General features: G+C 44.4%; 1 protein-coding gene across 2 annotated transcripts; it reads right to left on the reverse strand.

The window, feature by feature from the left end:
• Window positions 1-39: 39 nt before the first annotated feature.
• Window positions 40-18,004, reverse strand: dpy19l1l (dpy-19-like 1, like (H. sapiens)). 2 transcript variants are annotated; one of them, XM_060900526.1, is made up of 22 exons: window positions 17,631-18,004; window positions 16,193-16,217; window positions 16,021-16,108; window positions 15,788-15,925; window positions 12,480-12,600; window positions 12,234-12,327; window positions 12,084-12,141; window positions 11,345-11,436; window positions 9,066-9,165; window positions 8,855-8,932; window positions 8,693-8,779; window positions 8,331-8,390; window positions 8,150-8,230; window positions 7,786-7,887; window positions 7,374-7,445; window positions 7,216-7,271; window positions 6,425-6,449; window positions 6,211-6,330; window positions 5,941-6,115; window positions 5,748-5,847; window positions 2,948-3,073; window positions 40-2,788 (listed from the first exon to the last, which is right to left on the reverse strand). In XM_060900526.1, the coding sequence occupies exons 1-22, from the start codon at window positions 17,836-17,838 to the stop codon at window positions 2,617-2,619; spliced, it is 2,178 nt and encodes a 725-aa protein (XP_060756509.1). In that variant the 5' UTR covers window positions 17,839-18,004; the 3' UTR covers window positions 40-2,616. The 2 variants fall into 2 exon arrangements, with proteins under 2 accessions (XP_060756509.1, XP_060756508.1); XM_060900525.1 differs by having other exon boundaries at window positions 8,693-8,932.
• Window positions 18,005-18,163: the final 159 nt, after the last annotated feature.

Here is an 18,163-nt window from a genome sequence, read left to right on the forward strand (position 1 = left end):
TTTGTGGTGTTCAGTGTAAATAAACAAGACGTCAGAAAATTGTGCAAAATTACAAATAACTTTATTCATAAAATACAGTCGGACTCGACCTTCAGGAAAAATACCACACCTGACATTTTCCACTCTGTGTGCTCCGATACACCATGAGAGATAATCCACCTGCAGATTCCTCAGGTTCCTCTGCACCTGCTTCACATGATGCTCCCACCACCACGTTTCACACATACTGACACCCGTTATATGCGTATGTGGGAAACGTAATGCTCAGATCTCAGATTTGAAACGTGATTAAATGCCATGTACACACGTAGCCGGGTATTTTTAAAACCGAACATTTTTCCCCCCTCCGTTTATAAAAATGTTTTATCCACACCACCTCGTCTTCGAAAAAAATCCCTTCCACACATAACCGAACATCTGCGTTTTCAATAACATTCATAAGCATTCCAAACCTGTAGATGGCATTATTTCCCCAAATCCGACCCCTAATCACATCGCCTGTGCTCTTGGAGCAGTAGTTGGGCTTCTAAAATTAAACATGTAAATAGCACCTGCACAATAATTAACGCTTTCAAGGCACTCCTCCGATCCATTACTCTTTAGCTAGCCGCACACTACGCCGATTTTCAGCGTACCGAGCCAACTGAAGTCGCGAGTCAGGCGTAAAGACTAGTTTTCGATGGTACCGACTCATCTCACAGCCGATTCGAAAAACTAATCGGGAGCCAGACTGATCGGCGAGAGTCGCGAGCAATAGCCAATCATATCTTTCGCATATAACACGTGACATCATTAAACACAATTTCTAGCGCGAGAAATACGTGTTGGTAGCACCTAATGCAGGTATATACTGTAATTCCATAGACTGAAGCTTTATCCATAGACACAGTGGGCTGGAAAGCCACTCTGCTCAAGTTGTGTGGCTGAATTCCAAATCGCTTTAACTCCCCTATATAAGTGCACTATTTAAGGTTGGGAATAATAGCTCATGCAGCCTAGATAGTGCGCTACATATTCCGTGTTGTGTCATTTGTAATTCAGCCTGTAGCATCTTCAAGTGTTGGATTTAACAGTAACGATATCCAATAGCCAATCACAAAGCTATTAAGTTGTCACGTGTCGCTTCAATCGCGACTGCACTCGTCAACAGTCGGGGGATATGTGCGTGCCCTGTCGGGAGTCGGCTCTGAAATGGGTCGGTTCGGTACCGCGTGGATCGCCGCTTAATCTGGCTTCTGCAGTAAACAAAGGTCGCACGTTTGACGTCAGGGCAGATTTGTTGTCATTTTTTTGGCGCAGATTGTGACGTTCTAAAACGCAAAACTCCGGTTATCTCTGTCTACACGAAAAGGCATACACGGAGTTTTCAAAAATCTTCACTTTGCCCGGAGTTTTTTTAAATATTCGTTTTTGATGTGTTTTCATGTGGATGACAGGCCAAAACGTAGAAAAATATCTTCGATTTAGCAGATACCCGGCTACCTGTGGACGGGGTCTAAGTCAAACCTGCACTTCTGTTTTGTCTGTTTCTCCCAAATGCAGTGTGAACATGAACACGTTAAGAGAAAGTTGGAATTAATTTACAGTCAGAATAAACAAATAAAAGAAATGAAGCAAAAGAAAGTCCTTCAGCAGCATCGCTACATGGATAAGAGTAAAAATGGTCAAACTGACGCCAGGAGGTGAAACGTGTGGTAGCTCAGACTGTTCATCACAGCGCATCGTGAGAAAGTGTGTAAGATTTAAATACGAAGAGACGTTCGCAAAAATCACAGCACTGTCGTTTCTTCTGAAGTCAGCAGCGAGGAAATTTTACCAAAAAATAAAATCATGGCTAATCCAGAAGCTAAAAGTAGGTCCTAACAGCTGAATTAGAAAAAAAAAAGCTATTAATTTGCGTGTAAAAATGACAGCACTCTGGGGAAGCGGTTTAGGAGCTGCTTTAGAGTTAAAAACTTTAAACTTAAATGAAGATTAAGAATTCAGCCGCTGATTTGATCTAAAGGAGGTGAGATGAACCAAACACAGCTGCTCATCACAGTGCATTATGGGAAATTCAGTTTAAGACGTGAGGATAAAAGTTTCATGAGCAGATACGATCGTAGCGAGCAGCTACAGCCAGAGAACCCGCTGTGGAACAGCGCTGAGGACGGGGACGCTGCGCTTATCGCAGAGACACATCACAGACAGGAAGTGAGGAAAAAAATAACACCAAGGTGTTGTGAAACAGGAAGCAGCAACAACAGACTTCCTTTAAAAAAAGACAGCTTTAATAAAAGGCTGTGCAAAAGTACAATTTAAAAACTTTAGGTTCAAGACAATAATGAGAGTAAAAATAAACACAACGTGTACGAGTCACTCGTCATTTCTCACAGTTTCACTCCAAAGAATAAAAAATTCTTTAAATCATTTCCTCCTGAAGATACGGAGCTGATGAACAGCAGCAACAACGTCCCGTATGAATAAATACTCACAGCCGAAACGTCTCTCTCCTCCCTCACACACACACACACACACACACGGGTCTTGGCCATGAGTGGATTTTAGATAAACCCCAGCTACATTTAAATGTGTGTGCGCGCGCGTGTACACACACACACACACACACACGTGTGGTTATCTGGTGTGTTTGGCTGCTTTGGGGACTTTGAGCACTTTGTAGATGTTGTTTTGGAAGACGGTGGTGAAGTGAGGACGCGTGTCTCGACTCAGCAGTGTACACACCGGAATTTTACCTGCGTTTACCGGATCCTCTACGTCCCAGATCTCTGGCATGCTGCAGCCAGGCCTAAAACACACACACACACACACACACACAGGGAGGAGAATAAAATGACTAACAAAATGGAGAAAATTATAATCAAGACAACACACTAGACTCAAATCACTGACAGATACTGTGTGCTCATATATATATGTGTGTGTGTGTGTGTGTGTGTGTGTGTACCTGGTACGTCTGGTGCACCACGAGTCCTCAAGGATGAAATAATCCACCTGCAGACTCATCAGGTTCCTCTTCACCTGCTCAGCTGATTTACGGCTGTACATGGAATATACCAGCTTTGTCCGCTCTCTGCACACACACACACACACACACACGTATTCCTGCCTCATGAGTGCTCCATATTTGGCTCCATCAGTCTCACCGTCAGCTCTGTCCCGGTTCCACAGTTGATGTAAAACATCTCCATAACATGATGCTACCACCACCACCACCACCGTGCTTCACACACTGACACCTGTTATACATGCATGTGGGAAATTGTGAAGCTCGGATCTCCACTGTGGAGTGTGACGAGGATGTCAGACCTGTGCAGCTGGGTTCGTTCTGACTCCTTAACACACTGTGGATTTGGAGAAAATCTGAGGTGGTTGAGTTTTTAACTAATTTGGGGCTAAAAATCCGACTTTCTCTGATCATCTCCATGTTTGTACTGCGCAGTAAGGAGGGCGGGACAAACACGGCAGCGCAGGTTTGACATCCCCATCGTCCTCCAGGAGATCCGAGCTTCACACTTTCCTACATACAGGTGCTGGTCATATAATTAGAATATCATGAAAAAGTTGATTTATTTCAGTAATTCCACTCAAAGTGAAACTTGTATATTATATTCATTCATTACACACAGACTGATATATTTCAAATGTTTATTTCTTTTAATTTTGATGATTATAACTGACAACTAATGAAAATCCCAAATTCAGTATCTCAGAAAATTAGAATATTGTGAAAAGGTTGAATAATGAAGACACCTGGTGCCACACTCTAATCAGCTAATTAACTCAAAACACCTGCAAAGGCCTTTAAACGGTCTCTCAGTCTCGTTCTGTAGGCGACACGATCATGGGGAAGACTGCTGACTCGACAGTTGTCCAAAAGACGACCATTGACACCTTACACAAGGAGGGCAAGACGCAAAAGGTCATTGCTAAAGAGGCTGGCTGTTCACAGAGCTCTGCGTCCGAGCACATTAATAGAGAGGTGAAGGGAAGGAAAAGATGTGGTAGAAAAAAGTGTACAAGCAATAGGGATAACCGCACCCTGGAGAGGATCGTGAAACAAAACCCATTCAAAAACGTGGGGGAGATTCACAAAGAGTGGACTGCAGCTGGAGTCAGTGCTTCAAGAACCACCACGCACAGACGTATACAAGACACGGGTTTCAGCTGTCGCACTCCTTGTGTCAAGCCACTCTTGAATAAGAGACAGCGTCAGAAGCGTCTCGCCTGGGCTAAAGACAAAAAGGACTGGACTGCTGCTGAGTGGTCCAAGGTTATGTTCTCTGATGAAAGTAAATTTTGCATTTCCTTTGGAAATCAAGGTCCCGGAGTCTGGAGGAAGAGAGGAGAGGCACAGAATCCACGTTGCTTGAGGTCCAGTATAAAGTTTCCACAGTCAGTGATGGTTTGGAGTGCCATGTCATCTGCTGGTGTTGGTCCACTGTGTTTTCTGAGGTCCAAGGTCAACGCAGCCGTCTACCAGGAAGTTTTAGAGCACTTCATGCTTCCTGCTGCTGACCAGCTTTATGGAGATGCAGATTTCATTTTCCAACAGGACTTGGCACCTGCACACAGTGCCAAAGCTACCAGTACCTGGTTTAAGGACCACGGTATCCCTGTTCTTAATTGGCCAGCAAACTCGCCTGACCTTAACCCCATAGAAAATCTATGGAGTATTGTGAAGAGGAAGATGCGATACGCCAGACCCAACAATGCAGAAGAGCTGAAGGCCGCTATCAGAGCAACCTGGGCTCTCATAACACCTGAGCAGTGCCACAGACTGATCGACTCCATGCCACGCCACATTGCTGCAGTCATTCAGGCAAAAGGAGCCCCAACTAAGTATTGAGTGCTGTACATGCTCATACTTTTCATGTTCATACTTTTCAGTTGGCCAACATTTCTAAAAATCCTTTTTTTGTATCGGTCTTAAGTAATATTCTAATTTTCTGAGATACTGAATTTGGGATTTTCATTAGTTGTCAGTTATAATCATCAAAATTAAAAGAAATAAACATTTGAAATATATCAGTCTGTGTGTAATGAATGAATATAATATACAAGTTTCACTTTGAGTGGAATTACTGAAATAAATCAACTTTTTCATGATATTCTAATTATATGACCAGCACCTGTATGTAGGAAAGTGTGAAGCTCGGATCTCCTGGAGGACGATGGGGATGTCAAACCTGCGCTGCCGTGTTTGTCCCGCCCTCCTTACTGCGCAGTACAAACATGGAGATGATCAGAGAAAGTCGGATTTTTAGCCCAAAATTAGTTAAAAACTCAACCACCTCAGATTTTCTCCAAATCCACAGTGTGTTAAGGAGTCAGAACGAACCCAGCTGCACAGGTCTGACATCCTCGTCACACTCCACAGTGGAGATCCGAGCTTCACAATTTCCCACATGCATGTATAACAGGTGTCAGTGTGTGAAGCACGGTGGTGGTAGCATCATGTTATGCAGACGTTTTACATCAACTGTGGAACCGGGACAGAGCTGACGGTGAGACTGATGGAGCCAAATCCAGGACAATCTTAGAAGAAAACCTGTCACAGTCTGAGAGACTTATGGGCGGAGCTTCACCTTTCAACGGGATGATGTTAAGAGTAATTCATTTAAACTACACAACACACCAATCAGTGTGAAAACACACATTTGTGTCGAGCGTCTTGCTCGGCACAAGTGAGCGTTGACTAATCTAGTGCACTCCTTAGGGAGGTAGGGGTTAGGGGACATTGTTACCGGAGTCCTGCGTCTTCGTAGTGCGGGTGATTAACGATGGCTCTGCCTGCTGACAGCTTCACACTCGCCATGGTGGGCATTGCACCAGCAAACACTGCATCTACACACACACACACACACACACACACACACACACACACACGGTCAGTGAGTGAGTGAGTGAGTGGGAGTGTGTGTGTACACGTGTACTCACTTGATGCTGTGTTCTCTTTGATCCACTCCAGCAGGTCTTCCTGCGGCAGGTTGCTGAATTCTCCCATGATGCTCCACTGCTGCTGCAGGTTGGCCACGCCCTGAAGTGCCATCATGGACATGATAATAAACACAGCAGCATGTTGCTTCATTTTCTCACCCACCCAGCTAAACAGCTAAACACACACACACACACACACACACAGAGTGAGAGGAGTTGTTAAATGAGAAACCTGGGGTGAATCCTGGGGGTGTAAATACTTTTAGTCACCTGTCTGGAGCAGAGCAGCGACGTCATCAGGCACATGTGTGGGGTGAGGAAGAGTTTCAGCCTCATGATGAGAAGAGCCAGAACAGCAAAGGCTACCAACTGCAGAGTGTGATACACCAACTAACACACACACACACACAATTAATTATAGGAGGTAACGTGAACACGGCTGGACTGAGGAGTTTTTAGAACCCATAAATAACTCGGCCCTCACCACTGCCTTCGCCAACGACTCCGTCCTGTAAGAGAGAGACAGAGACGACTCTGTATCAGGGACAAAACTAAACTCCATCAACTTCTAACACACACAGGTTCAAACCTGCAACACATTATTTTATTTTTTTAAATAAAATGTGGAACAGAACGTCTCAAAATAGCACGTAAATTCAAATAATCGAATCCCACACGTATAATAAATGGTCTGATTTGCCCCGTATGTGGATCTGAGCTCAGTGGTGGTGATGACACACAGGTGATGTTCTACTTTCTTCTCATCATCAGCTCAGCTCCGTTACCATAGCAACACTGTTACCCCAGAGTAACCCTGATTTAGAACCGATCGGGCAGGTCATAAGGCTCCACCTCCTCCCTGAGCTGAGATCTGATTGGTCTGGTGACTTTAAAAAAGCCTAACTAATTAGCATCTGATTTCTTTTCTGCGAACAAAACTCAGGATCTTCTCCGATCTGATTGGCTCTCAGGACTTGTGTGTGTACACAACAAACACAACACACCAATCACCCTTTTCAGAATGGCCCTGAATATTTAGAAGAGTTGTTAAAAGGTGCAGTGAATAATGTTTATTTGGCGGTAACCTGGTGTTTGTTTGTTTGTTTAAACGCTCAGTGCCACTCTCAGTCACACGTCCTCTTCCTGTCCGGGTGGGCGGGACTTGGACTACTTTTGGAAAACCTTTGAGAATCGTAGTTTTATAAGTAAATAAGAGCTCTCCTGTGATTTAACTGCAGATGAATAAAGCATCGTTGTGAAGCAGAAGTGACTCACGGATCGGCCTCGGCACCGTCCTGATGTCTGAGGAACGCGATCACATCCTTCATCACCTGCAGAAAGAAACACAGAAGAACTCGAGAAGTCTGTGTGTGTCTTTAACTCAGGAACAGCAGCGTGATGGATGCGTGTTAATGTAAACAGCGAGTCCTCACCTTCACAGCAATAACACCAACCACCAGCAGGTTCACAGGCAGCAGCAGGGTTCGAATGTAGCGCAGAACCGTCTGACGTCACCACACACACCAAAGAGAGAGAGAGAGAGGAAGAGAGCGGCTATTTTGTGACCTCAGTATGATCAGGTTCTATTTGGGGTTTTAAAAAATGACCACACAAACTCCATCACAAAACATAATCTACTCTCCTGCTGTGATAAAAGTGTCAGACTTCACAGGTCAACCCGGACTGATAAGAGTCCATCATCATCATCGCCAGGATGAATACGCATCACAGACGGCGTGGCCAATCAGCATCCACATTTTAATGACAGAACTGCGACTCCAGCCTCAGGATGAAGATAAGGAGGAGCTGAGAGAAGCGTACATCAGCGGTGTGCGTCTGACTCACCTCCACCTCCAAGAAGTCGAACTCAGCTGCACAGGTGTACATCATCGTGTCAAAGTCCTTGTAGCTGGTGAACTTGGACTTGATCAGACTGCTGATGTGAGCCTGAAACAGATAAACACAGGGACTGCTGTGTGAAGTGTGCTTCTCTAGTTTTGCACCGTGCTAGCAACAAGGCTAATGTAGCTAACGTATAACTGAATCCTACAGCCACCAGTTTAGCATGGCGCAGTCTGCCTGGCTACAGGGGGGTAAAGGGGGCATTTCCCGTCTCCCCCACTACAGCAGAGGCTCTGATGGGTTAAAGGTTAGCATGTACACGAGCTAATCATCAACAGGACCGTGGTTCCCTCACTGAGACGCTTACATCATCCGATGCCCCGAATATGAGCGCCAACAGGAACTTGAGGATGACTGTAGTCCCGCCCCACGCCATGCACTGCATCACCTGGACAGACAGGTGTATCATCATCACCATCTTCATCATACTCATATATACATTACAGTCATTTACATTAACACACACACACCATCATCCACTTTCTTACCCATTTGAGGAGTCCAGCTGTAAACATCTGCGCAAACTGATTCCTCAAAGCAACTACAGCCTGCAGGAGAGAGAGAGACAGAGAGAGAGAGACAGATAGAAAGAGAGAGAGAGAGACATAAATGGACAGACAGATAGAGCTGCAAAACCCTTAAGGACATGATCCTTCATGGTTGCCATGGTTATACTGCATGTTTACGAACTCCCACACCTCATGATGGCAAATCAGAGTCCTGCACAGCTAACACTCCATCAGAGTTCAGAGTGCGCGCGCGTGTGTGTGTGTGTGCTTGTGTGTGTGTGTGCTTGTGTGTGTGTGTGTGCTTGTGTGTGTGTGTATGTGTGTGTGTGCATGTCACTCACCCAGATGGAGATGAGGGAGGAAGCGTAGAAGGACGTCAGTAACATGGAGTTCCCAAACATGAGGATGAAGCACACACCCAGAGACACCTGCAAGAGAAACACTGCAGTGTTATACCTCACACACACACACACACACACACACGCACACGCGATACCCCTCACCATGTGTGTGAGCAGCAGGGCCTGCATCTTAGCTGGACTCAGGTAACCCAGGATGTAGGATGCAAACAGAGACGCCACCTGAGAAGGAAAAAAAAAAGTCAACCACATTGTCACATCGCATAAATAAACTCACTGTGTACATCAGCCGTTCTGTACTGAGTGCGATCTGTGTGTGTGTGTGAGACGGTTGGTGTGTATGAGCTCCTCTGACCTGTGTGAGTAAGACGAACTGGCCAAACTGCCATGGCAACATGAACAGGACTGTGGACACGCCCAGCGCCATCATGCTGTTCCTGCTTGGGTTCCTCGTCCTGCACAAAGACATCGGGACAAAGATTACTAACCCTTACTAACGGGCATAATCTTATAACAATTAATTACACCCCCCCACACACACACTCTGAGCCCCGCCCTGTGGTTCTCAGCGTGTCTCGTGGACTTTACACTTCCAGCACACACTTCCAGGTCACTCTTTCTTTGTTTTAATGTGCCAAATACTGCACTGCCTTCCATCTTATTTACTCCACGATCCTCGCCCGTGATACAGCACCTCACCACTATCACGGATAGAAGGAAGTGCAGTAATTACACAGTTTATTAGAAAATCAGGCAACAAATTCAACACGTGAAGTAAAGTCACAGTCAAACAGACAGAACTCAGAAGATCAGCGGACAGAAAAGCAGAGACAAAACTACAGACGAAAACAAGATCACACACAGGAATCAGAAAATGAGACAAGAGGCTCGTTAACCGCTCACACAGCACACACACTTCACAAACCCACGCCGGGGAACAGCGGGGTATAAATCAACAAATTAATCAGAGTTAAACACAAACGGGACAAACACACACACACACACACGTAAACAAACACAGAGCAACCCAGGAGTGTGTGCTGTCAAGCAAAGTCCACGAGAATCACAGTGTGGTGCTCACTCACCCACAGTGTGTGTGTGTGTGTGTGTGTGCGAGAAATACTCAAACACAGTCTTTAGGTCAGTTTTTGGAGCTCAGAGAACGAGCTTAAAATATTCTGTTTTGAAAAGTTAGCACCGTTGGGGTTGTTGTCATTGTTTTAAGTTCTCTTTTACTACACTGCAGTTTGCACAATAAAAATTATTTACATTCTGAAACTGTTTCCTTCATATATGGTGTCATACTGTGGAGCCAAACAAACACTATGAAAGTCTCCATTTTATATACGTGATGAAATTAAAATGTTTTATACTGTATGTGCTCCTGACAGTACAATAAACCACAAACCCATCTAAAGGCTCAGTGCAACAAAATACAGCAATACGCCATGAAACTGCCAGAATCTTCAAAAAAAATATACCGATACAGTTTTTGGTCATAGTGCCAACACTACTCGTTAGCAACGCTAGCATTCCATCTCCAGTACAAAATTAAATCGTTGTAAAGGACACCACAGATGCGTTATATTCAACCGCACGGTCCCTTAGAGTGAGGGGTAAAATAACCAGACAGTAAAGCCCGCTGTGGTTCCGCTCTTGTAGGCGTGGCCTGTTAAGCTGTAGCTCTACATCACTTCTAAAGCTAACGACTTAAAAACAAATTAAATAATCATCTAATCAGTGTGAAAAATCTGTCAGATGATTTACATGCTATGTGCTCAACTTCATATTAGCTACGATCTTAGATTAAAAAGAAACCTTTATTCGTCACATGCACACTCAAGCACAGTGACATTCATCCTCTGCATTTAACCCATCTGAGCAGTGAACACACACACACACACACACACACACACACACACACACACACACAGAGCACCCGGGGAGCAGTCAGGGGTTCGGTACCTCGCTCAAGGGCACCTCAGCCCCAGGCCGCCCCACATCAATCTACTGCATGTCTTTGGACTGTGGGGGAAACCAGAGCACCCGGAGGAAACCCATGCAGACACGGGGCTCGAACCCGGACCTTCTTGCTGTGAGGCAACAGCGCTAACCACTACACCACCGTGCCGCCCTCTTATTAAATGTGTATAGAGACTTCAGGAAGAAAAATAAAGCTTGGAATAAGGTTACAGAGCTCACTGGTGCCCGTAGTGGGTGTGTAGCTAACTGTAAGCGAGCTAACTGTATTAGCTACACACCCACCACAGGCATCAGTGAGCTCTGTAACCTTATTCCAAGCTTTATTTTTCTTCCTGAAGTCTCTATACGCATTTAATAAAAGGTAGAAAACTGCAGGATCAAATAAAACCACACTTCTAAGTTTTTCTTCAATTTTTGCAAGAAACACCTGCAGGTAGGAAGTGAAGCTCTGAGCAGGTCACTGACTCGGAGCCCACACGCTGCAGGACGGAGTCTGAGAATCACTCGAGACAAGCGTGTGGACAGGGTGCTTTAGAGAGTCACACATGATTTACACAGAAGTGAGAAAAGCCCATTTCAACTGTTGCTTGTTGCCGAAATCCTGGCGTGTTCTGTAGCTTGTTAGTGTTAAAGAGGCAGAGAACAAGGTACCTGAGGATGTGTGTGAGGAGGAGCATCTGCAGAACCAGGAAGGGATACGAGAAACTCTCTCTGAGTGGAGGAGTCCACATCACCCGCGTACTCTGGGTCACACACACACACACAATCAGATTTCAATCAGATATTATACACAAACTTATTAACATTTAATATAAGCCATAACGAACCTGAGCAGACTTTGCTTTTGTATTTTTATAAAACAGTGTGTGTGTGTGTGTGTGTGTGTGTGTCGTGCCGTTCTGGGAAAATAATCCATATCAGGGTGGTGTGATGATGCAGACTTACTGTCAACACTTTGAAGTTATAACACAGCAATTTGCCAACGATTATAATTTTTATCCATTAAAGAGCAACATGTCGTACTTTTTATCTATTTATAGTTACATTTAACGCACGTTTAAGTTCATTCCTGTTATCACTTACATTATAGCAGCTGTAAACGATCGTTCCCTCACCAGCCTCTCTTTATTCTCTCTGTTCAAGCTAATAAAACATTCGTCTTATTACAGCTTGGTACACGTGTTACAGCTACATGTTTATTTTAATCTGTTTCTGTGAAGCATTTGCTGTACACGTCCCTGTGAATGAGCTGTTACTATAGAAACAATAACATTACTAACTTATTAATAAATGTTAACGATTAATATAAACCTGCACTACTGTCAGAGCTGCTGTTTTAGAGAATTAATCAGCACCTACTGACCAATCAGAGCGCAGTACGAGTTCTCACCTCTCCGTGGTTAAAGAAGAAGGACAGCACTGTAACAGCTCCCCCCATCTTACTGCCACTGAGGACGAACACAAAAACACAAAACCAGCAGTGTGACAGGTAAACAACACTGGAACCAATAAACTCCTCAGGTGTGATGAAGATGCGCACCTCAGGGAGGTTCCATAGATGTAAAAGAGGCTCATCATGGCTCCGTTTAAGAGGAAAACTAAAGTCACATAGAAGTACGCAGGATCTCCCATACCTACACACACACACACACACGTTAGAAGTGGAACAGTGTTGTACAACTGCATATACATAAGTACAAAGGCCTGATAATCCCAACCCCATCCCACAGCTTTAACTGTGCGTCTGTGTGTGTGTTTAAAGTCTACTGAAGTGTAAATGCAGAACCTTCACAGCTCTCCACAGGATCCAGATCTTCTCCTCTGTTGATGGTCCAGCACATCTTAGTGGGAATCCTGAAGAACTCCATAGTGGCGGAGTAAACACGGTACCAGCTGGCCAACACCACCTGCAGGGCAAAACACATCACTCCACATCCGTGTGTGACTCAACACCATGGAGACCCACCCAGGCGTGTGCAGTGAGGAGACCTAGCACAGGGCGGGACACTGACACAGACACCACCCCGCTGATCCTTCATCTTTACACCACACACACACACACACACGGGTTTTAAAACTAAACTCTCAGATTTACAACTTTACTGAGACAGCGTGCTAAAGAAACTCAAACGTAAATACGAGATTATTTTATTGTTTAATGTATGTAAGAATTTGTAGTAAATTATGAGCAAGATATATTATACAGCATAGCATTCTATTAATATTAATAACAACTAAATCATATTTATATAGAAATAAAAAATAATTAATTAACAATTTATTAATAACAAACCAACATTTATAGTAAGTAAACAATAATAATAATAATAATAATAATATTAATAATAATAGGGCTGTCGAAGTTAACGTGTTATTAATGCGTTAACGCAATTTAATTTGATCACGATTAAAAAAAATGACGGCATTATCGCAAGGTATTTAAACAACAGTGAACTGGGCTCATCTTGGTAAGGAACAATGCAGATTTTCGCGGGTGACTAGCATACAAAATAAAGCTGGTTATAACATTAACTTTGTGGTAAAACGTAGCTCTACAACTTGTCAAATAAACCCACAACATGGTCAGTTAAATTGTAGTCTGCATATGCGATGCGGTGCGAGTTCCGTTTACTTTCACTTTACCGGGTGAAATGTGTTGATATGTGATGGGCTACGATCGGGAATGCGCACATTCCCTTTTCTCCACCTGTAGATTGTAGGTAGCCTAGCGATTTCCAAATAGCCTACTGCTTCACTTGAATGAACTTGCAGGAGTCAAACTACTTCCTCTTTGCTCTTCGAAGTGTAGCTTGCAGCCATTACAGTTGAGAAAAAATATACAGTCTGTTATTTCTCCAAATTGTATTTTGCACACAGCCTACAGTATGCCCAACAGATGTCTGATAGGCTACATTGGAAAGAATATGCTGCATGCCTAGATCTAATATCAAAACCCCAATGCCAAATATTTGTGCATTAGGCCTATGTATTGTCTATCACAGAGAAGATGAGCCTTATAATTGACAAGGTGCATCAGAGCATATATTCAAATGTTTGCTCTGATGTAGAAATGTATAACCCCGATTCCAAAAAAGTTGGGACAAAATACAAATTGTAAATAAAAACGGAATGCAATGATGTGGAAGTTTCAAAATTCCATATTTTATTCAGAATAGAACATAGATGACATATCAAATGATTAAACTGAGAAAATGTATCATTTAAAGAGAAAAATTAGGTGATTTTAAATTTCATGACAACAACACATCTCAAAAAAGTTGGGACAAGGCCATGTTTCCCACTGTGAGACATCCCCTTTTCTCTTTACAACAGTCTGTAAACGTCTGGGGACTGAGGAGACAAGTTGCTCAAGTTTAGGGATCGGAATGTTAACCCATTCTTGTCTAATGTAGGATTCTAGTTGCTCAACTGTCTTAGGTCTTTTTTGTCGTATCTTCCGTTTTATGATGCGCCAAATGTTTTCTATGGGTGAAAGATCTGGACTGCAGGCTGGCCAGTTCAGTACCCGGACCCTTCTTCTACGCAGCCATGATGCTGTAATTGATGCAGTATGTGGTTTGGCATTGTCATGTTGGAAAATGCAAGGTCTTCCCTGAAAGAGACGTCGTCTGGATGGGAGCATATGTTGCTCTAGAACCTGGATATACCTTTCAGCATTGATGGTGTCTTTCCAGATGTGTAAGCTGCCCATGCCACACGCACTAATGCAACCCCATACCATCAGAGATGCAGGCTTCTGAACTGAGCGCTGATAACAACTCGGGTCGTCCTTCTCCTCTTTAGTCCGAATGACACGGCGTCCCTGATTTCCGTAAAGAACTTCAAATTTTGATTCGTCTGACCACAGAACAGTTTTCCACTTTGCCACAGTCCATTTTAAATGAGCCTTGGCCCGGAGAAGACGTCTGCGCTTCTGGATCATGTTTAGATACGGCTTCTTCTTTGAACTATAGAGTTTTAGCTGGCAACGGCGGATGGCACGGTGAATTGTGTTCACAGATAATGTTCTCTGGAAATATTCCTGAGCCCATTTTGTGATTTCCAATACAGAAGCATGCCTGTATGTGATGCAGTGCCGTCTAAGGGCCCGAAGATCACGGGCACCCAGTATGGTTTTCCGGCCTTGACCCTTACGCACAGAGATTCTTCCAGATTCTCTGAATCTTTTGATGATATTATGCACTGTAGATGATGATATGTTCAAACTCTTTGCAATTTTACACTGTCGAACTCCTTTCTGATATTGCTCCACTATTTGTCGGCGCAGAATTAGGGGGATTGGTGATCCTCTTCCCATCTTTACTTCTGAGAGCCGCTGCCACTCCAAGATGCTCTTTTTATACCCAGTCATGTTAATGACCTATTGCCAATTGACCTAATGAGTTGCAGTTTGGTCCTCCAGCTGTTCCTTTTTTGTACCTTTAACTTTTCCAGCCTCTTATTGCCCCTGTCCCAACTTTTTTGAGATGTGTTGCTGTCATGAAATTTCAAAATGTCTCACTTTCGACATTTGATATGTTGTCTATGTTCTATTGTGAATATAATATCAGTTTTTGAGATTTGTAAATTATTGCATTCTGTTTTTATTTACAATTTGTACTTTGTCCCAACTTTTTTGGAATCGGGGTTGTATTTGAGTATAATTTAAACAGATGTTTAAAGATTTTTTTGTGATTAATCGTGATAAACTACATAATTTTACGAGATTAATCACAATTAAAATTTTTAATTGTTTGACAGCCCTAAATAATAATAATAATAATTCTACTACAACTAACTTACTAATGATTATTATATATATTTTTTAAATAAATTTCAGACGTTCCTGTGATGTACGCAGCCTGGACCTGGATAATACTGTAACTATAAAACTACTTCCTGTATAAAAGATGAACTTTTGAGAAATTCCACACTATACGTTTATAATTGACCTTTATAATCATGAGGCATTTATTAAGCATTTATTACAAAGCACTGCTGCTAGTTTATAAAGAGTTTAATCAGAGTTGTGTAATAATTAAATAATGATTGATGAGCGCAGGTTCTGCTGTGGGTTCGAGCTGAGCGTCTCACCTCAGGGTACAGGTTAAACCTCTTCAGCGTGTTAATGACTAGCGGATACTCAGTGAGTCGGTCATTCATGATCAGACTGAGACCTCCCAGGAAGGATGGAGCCTCGATAATGCTCTTAAAGTATGAGTAGTACAGACCCTGGTGTGGAGAAACGAATCAGAGAGCACAGTAAGCAGAACAGAATTTAGCACGGGTCACTTTCAGCTTCAGGATAACGCTGAGAGAAACAGCACCATTTCAGTCCTGAAGGCCATCTCCTTCTCTAGAGAGGACATGTGGGAAAAGTGCCGGTCGTTCTCAAACAGCTCTGAGAGGTGGTACCTGAACAACACAATAATCAGAACTACAGTGTAGAGTTAAAATCAGCTGAACAAATGAAGATGATGAATATTACTGTTTACATACCAGTGGAGGAATCCTGCAGTCAGAGCTGTGGACACAGAGGACAGAGACATTAACACATGAGTCAGGACACAGTTATACTGACACTACAGCATGGTACAGTTCAGTCTGGTTCGGTTCAGTGAGGATAATAATCCGAATCCAGAACCATCTGCCTGTGTCGCCTCCCACAAGGACAACATCGTCCTGAAGCTCGCGGACGACACTGCAGTGATGGGACGCTTCACTGGCGGTGACGAAACAGCCTACAGGAGGGAGGTGGCCAGTCTGGTGTCACGGTGTGAGGACAACAACTTCACCCTCAGCACAGACAAGACGAAGGACATGATAGTGGACGTGAGGAAGGAGAGGAGACCTCATCGGCCACTGTTCATCCGGGAGCTTGAGGTAGAGAGGGTGAGCAGCTTCAAATACCTGGGTGTCCACATCAGTGAGGACCTCACATGGACACCCAACGCCACACAGCTGGTTAGGAAGGCTCAACAGTGGCTGTACCGGTACTTTCTGAGGAGGCTGAGGAAGTTTGGCATGTCACCCAAGATCCTCAGCAACTTCTACAGCTGCGTGATTGAGAGCATCCTGACCAACCGTGTGGTACGGCAGCACTACGGCTACGGACCACAAGCGCCTGCAGAGGCTGGTGAAGACTGCTGAGAGGATCACCAAACCTCCACTGCCCTCTCTGCAGAGCATCCACCACCGCAGAGTCCACAGGAGAGCTGCCTCCATCCTCAACGACCCCACCCGCCCCAGCACGGACTGTTCCCACTCCTACCCTCAGGACGGACGGACAGACAGGAGTGTGAACTGTAAGACTGGCAGACTAAAGAACTCTTTCTTTCCCTCCGCCATCAGAGTCCTGAACAGCTGACAGGAGTCTCTCACCATGGCCCACCTCGCTGTAAACTGTCCTTCACTCTTCACATCTGTTACTGAGCTTTGCTTTATGTTTGTATTACGCTGCCTGTTTTGCACTACCTTTACCTTTATTTTGTACAACACTGGGTCTTTTTCTTTTTGCACTTTTGCATTACTGTACTTCTTCCGCCTATTTATTTATTTATTTATTTGTAATTGTCATTGATGGCGGACAGCAAACTAATAATGTCCCTGTGCAAGAGGACAGACAGCGCTGTCCTTACTGTGCGAGAGGACAATAAACCCTGCGGCTCTGAGCCCTCCGGAAGCTGCACTCTTTACTTCCCGTTTCATCAAAACCTCAACACTTCAGCAGGCTGGTCAGTGGGAAATGCCGGGTGTTTAATTATGGAATATAAATTAAGTGGGAAAGATAAAGTGCAGTGATGAGCTGCAAAGTGTGTGAAGATTTCAGACACGCAGTTCGGCTGCATGATGAGAAACTGAGGCGGTGAACTTCCACAGGAAGCCTGAGGAGGAGGAGGATGAGGAGGATGAAGATGATGAGGATGCTAAGCGTTACCGAGCGCGCCGATGAGCAGAGGCGGCAGGAGGCTCCGTGGCGGCGGCGGCGGCTCTGTGGCGGGCGGAGAGCGCGCGGCTCTGTGGCGGATGATGGCCGGGTTTTTGCTGAGCGGCTGCGCGCTTTTCCCCTCGCGCGCTCTCCGGCTCTTCCCGTCACTCCGCTCGCTCTGCTCCTTCGCGCCCGCCTTTCTTGCTTTAACTACCATGTTTTCATTCTAAAGATAAAAAAAAATAAACTTTAAAAATAAAAAGCAGGAAATAAAAAGAGCAGAAATCCGCAGCGCCTCAGCAGCAGCAGCCCGCGCGCGCTCCCTCTGACGTACTCCGCGCTGACGCTCTGTTAGCTTCTGCTGCTAACTGCCCTTCCGCCTGCTGACGATCACAGGAAGTACAGCCGCGCGTAACCACGGCAACGGACATGACAAGGGGCGGGGTTCTTCTTCTTCTTCTTTTAATTGGCGGTTGGCAAACAACTTTTTGGAAGCATTACCGCCACCTACCGAAATGGAGTGTGAGTCTGGGTGTAAACTA

This window comes from Neoarius graeffei, chromosome 19 (assembly GCF_027579695.1).
Source record: "Neoarius graeffei isolate fNeoGra1 chromosome 19, fNeoGra1.pri, whole genome shotgun sequence".
Lineage (NCBI taxonomy): Eukaryota > Metazoa > Chordata > Actinopteri > Siluriformes > Ariidae > Neoarius > Neoarius graeffei.